This window comes from Mustela lutreola, chromosome 5 (genome assembly GCF_030435805.1).
Source record: "Mustela lutreola isolate mMusLut2 chromosome 5, mMusLut2.pri, whole genome shotgun sequence".
Classification (NCBI taxonomy): domain Eukaryota; kingdom Metazoa; phylum Chordata; class Mammalia; order Carnivora; family Mustelidae; genus Mustela; species Mustela lutreola.
Window position 1 is genome coordinate 52,456,854 of NC_081294.1, and position 12,371 is coordinate 52,469,224.

At 34.7% G+C, this 12,371-nt stretch overlaps 1 protein-coding gene and 1 long non-coding RNA gene across 4 annotated transcripts in view; one reads left to right on the forward strand and one right to left on the reverse strand.

Annotated features, from left to right (window-relative positions):
• Positions 1 to 12,371, reverse strand: part of LOC131831870 (uncharacterized) — a 123,849-nt gene that overhangs the window by 100,493 nt on the left and 10,985 nt on the right. The window contains exon 2 of one of the 2 annotated variants that reach the window (XR_009353842.1): positions 106 to 187. This is a non-coding gene — a long non-coding RNA (uncharacterized LOC131831870). Of the gene's footprint in view, positions 1 to 105; positions 971 to 12,371 lie in introns of those variants that run through there. The other variant, XR_009353841.1, reaches the window with a different exon arrangement.
• Positions 1 to 12,371, forward strand: part of GABRG2 (gamma-aminobutyric acid type A receptor subunit gamma2) — a 106,302-nt gene that overhangs the window by 32,652 nt on the left and 61,279 nt on the right. For both annotated transcript variants that reach the window (XM_059174229.1, XM_059174230.1), the window contains exons 4-6: positions 965 to 1,185; positions 4,250 to 4,332; positions 7,074 to 7,211. In XM_059174229.1, the coding sequence (XP_059030212.1) occupies positions 965 to 1,185; positions 4,250 to 4,332; positions 7,074 to 7,211 (442 nt within the window). The remainder of the gene's footprint in view (positions 1 to 964; positions 1,186 to 4,249; positions 4,333 to 7,073; positions 7,212 to 12,371) is intronic.

Consider the following 12,371-nt stretch of genomic DNA (forward strand, 5'->3'; position numbering starts at 1 on the left):
ATGTGCTTTGTGATGCAGTTAGTACAGTATTAAAGATTATTTTTTAATGGGTTCATTTCCTCTTATTTGGAGAAAAGAAATTTTCTCCAAATTTTGAAAACTTACCTTACAGTTGGTGTTTGCTATCTGCCAGACACAGCACACACTATTTGATGTGCATTCTCCTTCTTATCCATCTTCATACTACCTAACAAGACAGGTCCATTTTTAAAAAATTCTATTGTTAGAGAGAGAGAGAACTCAAGCAGGGGGAACAGCAGGCAGAGGGAGAAGCAGGCTTCCTGCTGAGCAAGGAGTCCGATGAGGGGCTTGATAGCAGGACCCTGGGATCATGACCTGAGCCAAAGACAGACCCTTAACTTACTGAGCCATGCAGGCATCCCAACAAGACAGGTTCTTCAAGATCCCAATTTTATTATGACACAACTGAGCCTCCAGAGCTCCAGTTCAGGACTTTGTTCACATTTTAGCAGTGAATTCTGAACCTGGGTGATTGTTTCCCTAGAGATATGTGTGGCAATGTCTGGAGACATATTTAGCTGTCACAATGTGCCAGGGCTTGGTGGTGGTGGTGTTGGTGCTACTGGCATCTAGTGGGTAGAAGCTAAGAATGCTACTAAGCATTCTAAAGTACACAACACAGCCCCCATAACAGAGAATGAGCTGGCCCAAAGTAACAGGAGAAACTGCTCTAGAGACACTGAATGCAAATGGTGCTATCATAAATATGGCCTTTTGCTAGAATCATCTAAACGGGTCTATTTTTTCATAAAAATATCAATTTGTGTAGAAAAGGTTGGGTGTGTCTCCTTAGCAAAGTTTTCGCTTTCTTTTGGATTGTTCAAAATTTGCTTTGTGTTGGCAGTGAGAATACAAATGATAAATAGAAACAAATGCTCTGTAATACAATAATACAATTGTGTTAAAAATGTTCTATTTCCCTCCCTTTTTAAAATAAAAACAGGAATACACAATTGACATATTTTTTGCTCAAACATGGTATGACAGACGTCTGAAATTTAACAGCACCATTAAAGTCCTCAGATTGAATAGCAACATGGTAGGGAAAATCTGGATTCCAGACACTTTCTTCAGAAACTCCAAAAAGGCTGATGCACACTGGATAACCACCCCTAATAGGATGCTGAGAATTTGGAACGATGGTCGAGTGCTCTACACCTTAAGGTATGCTTTTGATAAAGGCAAGTTTTGTTCTCTGGGAATAAACCAAAGATCAACTACATGCCCTTAAAACAAGAGTAATGAAAGCAATTTCAAACCTACATCAGGGTGGGCATGTGTGATCAAAATAGTATGTGATCGTACAAAATTAGTTTTTCTTTCTCTTAACAATGAGCTTTTTCAAAGCCATAGGTAGAACTTTATTTTCTGTGACTGATGTGAGAACTCTCCTTTCTCACAGGGACATGAAATTTCACTTGCCTTTATAAGGTTACCTGATTTTTGCACCAGCCTTGGTTTTTGCATGTGTCTCCTGCTACTTTAAAATAAGGAAATGAAAACACAGTCAGTTATCCTTGGGACCACTGGTTGTTAAGCTTGGAAATGTCTCTGTTTCCAAGGAAACCATTGCTAAAGGAGAAATTTCAGTGTGGAGGTCTCCTGTACCTCCTTTTCTTTTAGCTGCACAATAGCAAGTACAATGATTTCTATTTCCCAGCACCCATTCTGCACTACATTGATAGGCCATTTGACTTAATTTACTGGCTATTTTGGGAATAGACATTTTAGGGATAATTTGAAGGAAGTTATCTTTTATTTTATGGGCTTAAATGATTGGTAACAGTTGGGAGATTTTCTACTTACTGTATGCCATTATCTTAGCACTTAATAATACTTACATGCATTTAAAATATTTTGATGTTGAGGATTCTCATGGGTGAGAGTATATTATTAAACAACATAGTAGATAAGTACAAAGTCTTAAGAACCAGACAAATCTGGCTTTGGTTCTTAGACCTGTATCTTACTATCTACATGAATTAGGGCAATTTTCAAGAATTTGTATGTAGAGGACTTAGGGGCAGCTATCTGGTTGCAGGGATCTTGGTGCTAGATGTATCTCAGAGTTTTATTAGTAAGTTTGATGTTTTTACTCGGTTACATCTTTATTTAAAGAAATTAGGTAGGCATCGATGGAGATTATTGGAAAGGAGGCACCCACCAACCCCATGGTTCATGCCCCCACCCAAGAGAGTCTGAGCAAACTCTTTTCATTTAATATCTATAAAAAATAAAATCAAATAGAGATAGTGATTCTTACAGTATTATTATAAGGACCAAATGGGCCGGTATATAAACTACTTTACATGCAGCCTGATATATAGTACACGCAACAGATATTGAAATTATTTATATATATTTTCAGTAAAAATTATGCATAATATGATTCTTCTAGATCTTAGTATCCTGGAACTTCTAGCTTCAAAATGATTTCTTTTAAAAACTCTTGTGGTATATACTTTATTCCTTATATAACATTTGGCATGCAAAATAAAATACTTTCAAATGGCTCCAAAACCTTTATCAGAGTTATGCCAGTAACTAGGAAAAATGGCCATAATTACAAAAGAAATTCATGGCCTATAGTTTGTATTCATCATGGGTTTCATTAACTGTGAGAGATAAGGTAATGACTGAAATTAGAAGCTAGTGGAAATCAAAGTTTGATAAATCAGAGCCAGTCTTGCTTTTGAAATATTAAGTCACTCACACTATCCCAAGTTCCTTGATTGTTCTCATAACTACACTCATGTTTTCATTTCTATTAATTTGTAGAATCTCTACATAATATTTAATTAGAGAAACCACCTCAAAAATGCCACTCATGAGACTTAAAGTTTAAATGAGTTGCAAACCTATACAGAGTGAAGATTTTATTCTTCTTGCTAATCTATAATAAGTTATGAATAGTTGTGTGTACAGAGATAATTTTGTGTATCTGTCTTTGTATCTGCAATCTCTTTAAATTATTTTCAATTTAATAGTTCCAGTTTAATTTGAAAAAATAAAATATTTAATTATAATTTCACTTATGAATAGAACTAACCTTTTCTTTGGAAGAGCGTGTAATTATTGAGTGACACTGATTAAAACCTTTGGCTTTGGAGACAAATAATCTTGAGTTCAAACTCAATTGTACTGTTACCTTTGTGACTTTGGGTAAGTTCAAGTACAATAAAGTCATAATAACACTTGATTAAATTAGATAACAATTTACCATACTGTACCACATAGATGATTAAAGACTCAATATTATCACTTATATTTAAGATCAGTGATTGTCTTATTATACTATAGGAAAATGACATCTCTCCCATTAAAAATTATGCTGAATTGCAAAATCTTCTAAAATAAATGTTTATAAGATAGTTTTTTATCTCAAGATTAATACCTATAAGGTATATAGCTAACAAATAAGAAATCTTAAAAAATCATTGGCCCATCACCATTATAATTTTAGAATATATTTATACTTCTCCAAAGATGGTCAAAACATCTGGAACTCCATTAAATTTCTCCCTCCTAGAGTCCCAGCCAATACTGAGATCTAGAAAATCTGTATCTTTAATAAGCACCCAGATGCAAACTAATTGAGATTCACTGGCAAACATTTTTCTAATATGCCTGTGTATGTGTATTTAACATTTCTTCTTTGCCATTAAATATTCTTTTACTCCATAACATCCTATTTATGGCTTCATAGTGTTCCAATATAAGAATGCATAATACTCTATTGTGGAAATAGAAGTATTTTAAGTCACATATAGTAATTTAAATCTAACAGCTAACAAATACTTACAAACAGAAGGTTCTGCTTTAATTAGCAGATAAGGTCTGAGAATTTATCAGCATTCATTTACATGCAAACAGTAGATGAACTCAAGTTTTTAAAACTGTTCTATTAAGTTAAATATACTCACCAAATGATCTCATGTGTGCAATTAATTTGCCAAAAAAATTACATGATCATAAATTTTGAAAAAAATGCAATTGCCATCCATGAGATCGTATTGCTTGGTCTGTGAAAATGGTCTACATTAAGCCTTAAGTAATTTCCTTCTGGACTTTGTGGGTTTCTTCAGGGAGAATCATCTTGTGTTATCAGTAAGAATATGAGATGTTTTCTCCAGGAACAAAAATGAATAGTCATTAAAATTTTACTAATGTATATTCTTAAAACTATGTCTAAAGGATTTCTATTTTGGTTTCGTATCTTTCTATTTAGGTTGACAATTGATGCAGAATGCCAACTGCAGTTACACAATTTTCCGATGGATGAACATTCCTGCCCCTTGGAGTTCTCCAGCTGTAAGTAATCTCATTCTGTATTCTGTATCCTCTCTCACCAACAGTTTTCTAATTGCAGTGCCAACTAATTGGGAGACTCAGAGAATGCAGAATCAAGCAACTTTGTTGACTTTGAAGATTTTGACAGTTACTTTCATCATAATACCAGTTTATCTATATTAGAGTGATTCCTGCAAAAAGGATCTATTTTATCAGAAATTACAAGTAGGTTTCTCTAGTGCATAAATGTTTAAAAATTCACAGTGGCTGCCTGAAGACATTTTTCAAGAAGGGTTGTAAAACCAGGCCTGGCCACAATGGAAAGGTATAAAGTGGATTTTACATCCTTATTCCCTGCCCCTATTCACCTCCCCCCACCGCACAGTACCCCCATGGATGTAGGAAAAGAGAGTAGCAAAATGTTTGCTACTTATTTTCTCCTTTACACATCAGGAGGTACATAGAATCACCAGTGTCATTTGCTTATTTCAATTTCGGTATACCTGTTAAAGATAGCAAAATTGAAACTTACCTTCCCCATCTGGAGTTCAAGCAATATCTAGAACAAATTATTTACCAGTGAGTAAAAGACCAATTTTTGGTGTCTTATTTGTCTAGTTCAAATCCCCACTCAATTGCTGTGGACTTGAACAAATTACTAAATCTTGCAGTGAGTCCACATTCTCAGATAGAGATGACAAGACCTGCCTCACCACAATATTGCTTTGTTGATGTAATATATGTAAAATGCTTGGTGTGCTACCTTACACACAATAAGATTTAGTAAAAAGCTCTATTATTTTTATTAATTATTATTATTACCAGATAATAGACTATATACCACGATGATCCATGATGATTTTGAAGCAAATTAAGCTTTAGTAACTTTTGTAGATATTTACTTCCTGAACCAAAGCCAAGCTTTAGTTTCCCCCAGGTGTGTGCCTCACTGTTTGTTCAGCACTCATGTTAGGTTGCTCACCTCTTCCTTATTTTTGATCGGCCAACCCTGCATACTAGGCAGAATGAAAAACTGATTATGAGTTTTAAGTTTATATTTTTATAAATAGAATTTCTCAAGCAAGGCATAACGGAGACTCTTAAGAGCCAAGTAAGTCATAATAACTATACTTAAAAAAACAATGATGAGAGAAACAATCATCTGTTCATCATTACATCAATTCCAGAATGAACTAGAGGAAAAATATCAATGTATATCATTTCTGTTTACAAAAGTTCCCATTATAAATCTTATTTCATATGTTTTACTTTATCCAAGAATAGAATATTTTTAAGTAAAATCTTTCCTAAGCTTTCTTTTAATTTCCAGCTGGGACTACTCCATTTCTGAGTCTGCTAAAATTTAAGAGCTGGTGATTTCTGTGTTGTTAGGTCACTGATGGACAAACGCCTTCTAAAACCAAACACAACTTAGTTTACTTATTGCTCTCAAAAAAGTTAAATCACCAAACATGTTCTCCATAGGAAGTTCCCTAGCATCATCATTCTTTTTCTTAGTTTTCAGCACATTCTGCCCCCCTACTCCTGCTCTATGCCAATCTGGAGATTATGATTTCTTTTTTTCTTTCACCTTTGTTAATAAACATGTAACACAACTACTTGGACCAAAAGAAAAGAAAAGGAAGACACATAGGGATTTTATTCCAAGTAGTCAATCAGCCTCCATGATTAAGACTTAGGTTTATATAGCATTATTAGTAGATACATAGTTGAGATGGTGTTTAGTTTTGTCTGTCTATCTATCTATCATTGAACTATTTTTACTTGAGCTTATTTTTTTTTAAGATTTTATTTTTAAACAATCTCTACCCAAAATGTGGGGCTTGAATTTACAATCTCAAGATCAAGAGTCACATGCTCTACTGACTGAGCCAGCTTTGTACCCATATTTGAGTTTATTCTACAATTAATAATATTTATTCACAAATATACATTGACCATTAGTTCATGAAATAAGGACTACCATGATCCTCATAAGGAAACAAATAATTTAGGGGGAAAAATGAAGACTTTTTTAGAGTATTATGGCCAGCAAATGGTACTGATAATCACTACATTGTCAGTATAATACCTCTTTCATGAAGGCTTTCTGTTCTCTTGGCTGAACATGATTGACTTCTTTAGACTCTACATAGTGTTCATGGGTATCTTCCTCTGGGCATTTCTACTTACTATACTAGTCTTAATTGTAGTAAGTAAAATTTCTGCATATATTAAAATGAAGTCCTAACAAACTGAGAAAGGGAGAATAACATAAGTAGTTGAGGTGATTTTTCCCAGGCACCTTCCACTCCAAGTGCATGCCTTGGAGAGGCATTTGAATCTGCTTCTCTCTAATTATTTTCTATTTCTGCATGACTCACAATACCTTGCCCTGTTAACTCCCCTTCATCATGAAATAATATCTTGCATATGTACTGTTGCTTTTAGACTGGCTACTTTTTATGTCTTGCCCTAGACAATGTAGAGTATGCATTTAGCATACATAAAACCATGTCTAGTATAACTTCTATGCAAATTAAGTGACTTTCAAGGATAATTTTGACCTCATTGTTTTTAAACTTCTGTTGGGAGAAGATGTCATTGTATTTATTTCTTCTGTTGTGACGCTCTTCAGTTCAAGATCTTCTAATAACTCAGTCTCTCTCATACCTACTTCAGTCTCTTGTTCATGGAAGGTGGTTGCTACATATGTTCATTTATAAATAATTTTAAATGTGTGCTTTCCCATCTCATGGCAGATGGCTATCCACGTGAAGAAATTGTCTACCAATGGAAGCGTAGTTCTGTTGAAGTGGGTGACACAAGATCTTGGAGGCTTTATCAATTTTCATTTGTTGGACTGAGAAATACCACTGAAGTAGTGAAGACAACTTCTGGTAAGATGCGTTTGAATTTTAAGTGACCCCTTCCAGAGTTAAAAATTCTGGGATATATATAATTCAGAAGGCTTTTGAATACCTGTCTACAAATGATATGCATAAAATTAAGTGAAGTGTTTTAATTTACCAGAGAAAATTATAATTGGTATTTTAGCATAATAGATAAATATAAATGGATTCTACCAATTTGAAGCAAAATGGATTAAAATTGGATTAGGACATTATTTGTGTAATTTCCTTAAGCAAAAATGAGTGGCAATTATTTTAAAAACAGAAAATATTTATGAGATGTAGGTGTAATGTTTCTTTTAGGAAATAGGTTTCATGGTATATTGAAATAGCATTTAAAGTAATCACACAGGGAAAATGAGCTTTCTACAAATACAGAAATGTGATCATAATGGATATGGACTGATTCACCATTCAATAATTTAATATTTTGAATTGCCTACCTCATGGATATGGTACAGGCCTTGTTTCAAATACCAATTCTATCAGTTACCACCTATACATATTGAGAAAATTACTGTATTTCTCAGGGATCAACACTCCCAGATAACTAATGTGGACAAAAAGACCTGTATCTCAGGCATACTATGTGTATGAAGGTGAAAAAAAAAAAAAAAAGAAAATGCTTAGAATGATACCTGGCACTTCGTGAGCATTCAATAAATAGTAGCTTTTATTAGTATTAATTATAATTCTTAGATGCATGGGACCTAATGTGGTAAGGACTTCAGATTTCTTAAAAGAAGCTAAAAAAAATTTTTTTTTTTTTTAGTTTTTATTTATTGGGGGGGGGTAAAGTCAGAGAGAGAAGCAGACCTCCTGCTGAGCAGGGAGCCTGATGTGGTACTCCATCCTAGGACTCCAGGATGATGACCTAAGCTGAAGGCAGTGGCCTAACCAACTGAGCCACCCAGGCACCCAAGAAGCTAAAAATCTTTATTTTTATATCAAATATCATGATTTTTAATAGTATTAATTGAATTGATTAAAAAAACAACAACAACCCCATGTGGTGTAATTTAAACATATTTCCAAACCTGATCTGTCTCATGGGTGGCCAGTATAAACCCTCTGCAAAACCCTCCATACAGATTATTTCAGCTACCGCTTTTAAAATTACGTGAATCTGATTATGTCCCTGTTTCAAACATAAACATTACTATCAAGACATGTATTTTGATGATGTATTTCTGTGAGTTGAGCTGTTTTCTGTTGACTTATTTGCACATACCTGATTTTTTCCCCTGAAATTCATAGGACGTATTTTTATATTGACCGATTTAGAATAAGGCCTTGGTCTACTGTACATAGAGAAGCAAATTAAGGATCCACACAAAAATAGAAATTTAAGATTATCTTTTCATAACCATCATCCTTCAAATCAGACCTATCTGATCCTAACACTGAGGGTTTCTCAGCTATCTTAATTTGCAAAATGAATGTAAAAGGTCAAAGAAATGCTTGAGTATATTTTTGAAAAGTGGCCTTCTGTTCCCTTATTCACTGCAAATCCTGAACATCAAGTACTAGAACAGTCTTTTATTTGGTCCCCAAAAAAGATGCAGGATTGCCTTAGAACTGGTTTTCCATCTGTGAAAGGAAGAACATGTGTAAAAATAATCTCTAAGTCTGTATGCTTCCAGAAAGAGAAATTGGGCATTAAATTGTGTGGTATATTCATATTTTTGTAATTATTCCAGCACCCTAAAACAGAACCCCAAAATTGATGACTAGCTGGTCTTTTTAGTCATTTGAGCCCTGAGGGGCAATAAAATCAAATGGCAGTGAGGGATGGGTTGGCTTTATATTACAGATCTTAAAGTCATTCCCTCCCCAATAACTCATACTGAGAATGATCTAGAATATTTACTGTCTATTAAGCAGTATTTCCAGAAGAAAATGATTTACTTACTTAAAGCATGGCAAGAAAAATTGCCAAGGTGTCGTGAAGCTATTAATCTTCCGAGGAAATCAAAGCAAAACTTCACTGATAACAGATTTGATATTGAGTAGCATCTTTTAATTGATTGCATCAATTCTTTGTGAATTTTAATATGGTGGTTAGCCTCTCTGTTCATCTTCTTGGCACTCCCTGCTCTTGCTGGTTTTTTTTTGTTGTTGTTTTGTTTTGTTTTTGTTTTTAAATTTTTGTGTGTGTACAGTACCATTTTAATTGTATCTGTGAAAAGAAAGAACTGAATGGAAACTTAACACCAATGCTAAGTAAGAGGCAGTCTGATTCTTGGGATAGTTGGTTTTGTAATAACTGGGAGGAGTTTCTCCATGACCTTTTGTTTAATTTCTGATGGCATTCTTACCTTCAAAGCAGAGCTCCATAACTAGTTATTATCTACTAGGAAGAAACTAAAACAGCTTTCTTGGGAAATTATCAGAAGATCAAATTTATATTCCTTTTAAATCTTAGTCTTATTACAATGGGATTTTTCTCCTAGACTTACAGTAAATGTGTAACCTTTTAAAAAGCCTTGGTCAAAACTGAGTGAGACTATTGCCTAAAATCTGACCTGGATTACTGCAGGGATTTCTTTTTTTTTTTTTTTTATAATTTTTTATTTTTTATAAACATATATTTTTATCCCCAGGGGTACAGGTCTGTGAATCACCAGGTTTACACACTTCACAGCACTCACCAAAGCACATACCCTCCCCAATGTCCAGAATCCCACCCCCTTCTCCCAAAACCCCTCCCCCCAGCAACCCTCAGTTTGTTTTGTGAGATTAAGAGTCACTTATGGTTTGTCTCCCTCCCAATCCCATCTTGTTTCATTTATTCTTCTCCTACCCACTTAAGCCCCCATGTTGCATCACCACTTCCTCATATCAGGGAGATCATATGATAGTTGTCTTTCTCACTGCAGGGATTTCTAACTTTCATTCATTTAAGCCTACCTCTTAGGACTTTTGTAATATCCAAGCGGTGACTCTACTGCTACTTCCTTATCTTAGGACCATAATTAGAAAAGCAGAAGCATCTGACACAATAGAAGTTGATATAAAAATATAATGAAAAGTAAACAAATGTTCTTAAATTTTAAATGCATATATTTGTGCTCTGCAGATGGAATATATTGAAAAAGAGTGAAAGGTATTAAGAGAAATGGGAAAGGCATCTGCCACCAAAGCAAAACAGCTCACTAATGTAAACAGAAATGTAGAATGATAATTTCACAGGGAAGAATCTTCTCACCATGTAAATCAGTGCTGTTTGACAATCTTTGCATCCAACCCCTGAACCACCTTGTTTACCACTAGTCATATCTGTATCATATTTGAGAAAAATATTGCCTTGAGGGTACGTTGATAAGACTTGAAGAATACCTTTAGGTCATAGTCAATATCCAAACAAATTCTGGATCCATGATTTTTCCTCCAAACCATCGTGTCTTTATAATTGGTCAGTATCTGGGAATAGCACCATCATTGTCCCGGTGAGCCAGGCACGAACACTCAGAGTCATGTCTCTACCTCCCACCTCTAATGAATCACAAAGGCGCTCATGCCTCTGAAGCATCTTGCGTAACTGTCCTCTTTTCACTTGCCGTCGCCTCTGTCCTAGTTGAGGATTTTGTCTGTTCTCATCTGGACTGTGCTGGTAGCCTATTAAGGTTATATGCCTGCTGTCAGTCTCTCTCTTCCACAGTCTGATTTTACACATTAATCATAAAGGCTAGTGCTTACTGATCACTAACTACACACACTGTAGCAAACCTTTTATCTAAACAACCGACTTGAATTCTTGTAGCCCTGGTCCTGTTTACTACACGTCAATACCCAATGTGTCATTGTGGATGAGGAAACAGACTTCTGGAGGCTCATTTACTGCAGGGATCAGTTACCAAAGCTGGGCTGTAGGTTCACATGCCTTGTTCCTAGGCTTGTGCTCTTAATTATTACACTATTTTGTTCCCACTGTGGCCCCGTGGGTCTTCTGAGCACACAGGTTTCACCATGTTTCAAGAATTTATTAGGTCAGTTACCACATTGTTCCTAAAATGCAAACACCTGACCTCAGGAACTTTCCAGCTTTGTTTTCCATAATTTCCCACCTGGTGACAGAACTACTCCACCTGTTTTCCTGAATGTAACAAGCCAATCCTAGTCTTTCTCTTTTGAATGGCTTCTCAACTCATCCCTACCTTCTTTATGATTTTAAGGCTTAAAAGCCTTAAAAAGTAAAAGGTCATTACTTACCTTACCACTGAAATAATTTGGAGCAATTTTTCAATTATGTGTACTCTTGGAGTCAGGCTGCTCGAGTTTGAATTTTGGCTTGTATTTATTTGATAAATCTAAGTTCAATGTCACCAGTATTGCAGGGTTGCTCTGAGGACTAAGTAAAATACTCCATTAAAAATACTTAAGATTTTATCTGTCACATAGAAAGGACTCTGTAATTGGAAAGCATTATTATTAATAATAATAATCATCATTATCACCATTTTATTAATTCTCCCTCAGAGCATTTTCACCCACCTTATAAAAACATAATTTCTGCCTTGTGTTGCTTAGGCATTTTTTTTTTATTTCTGCCCCCTCATTACAATAAATCACAAATTTCATAACAGAAGCCTTGTTTTAATCATATTTGTATCCATGACATTAGAATGGTGGCTTGCTTGAAGTTGTTGATTAGTAGCAATTATAGAATTGATTGCTTGTGATAATTATATTGCTAGAACTGTAAAATTTCTCTCAATTTAATAAGCAATGCAGAATTCTATTACATATATTCCCATTACTCATAGTTTACCCTCAAGTAGAAGATTGTTCTTTCTGATCATGTTGCCATTGCCAGTTCACCAAATTATCTACATGATTTTTAGTACAGGAACTTTGTTGCTTCCTGTTCTCATCCTGAAATATGGGCTAGAAAAGTGGCAAGTAAATTTTGTAGGGGGCGCCTATGATCCAATGCCATCTTCCTGCAGCGAAAAGAATAGATCACATTCTTCTTCTGTCAGGATACTTGTAAAGCTTCCATATTTTCTTTTGGAGTGTAAATATCAGTGTTTAATTAAATATCCCCATAAGTTTTTGGAAAACCCGTGAACATTAAAAATTATTTACTTTTTTTGTTTTTAACTTATCTTTTAGGCTAGGATTCCATATGCTAGTTATATTTTTCTG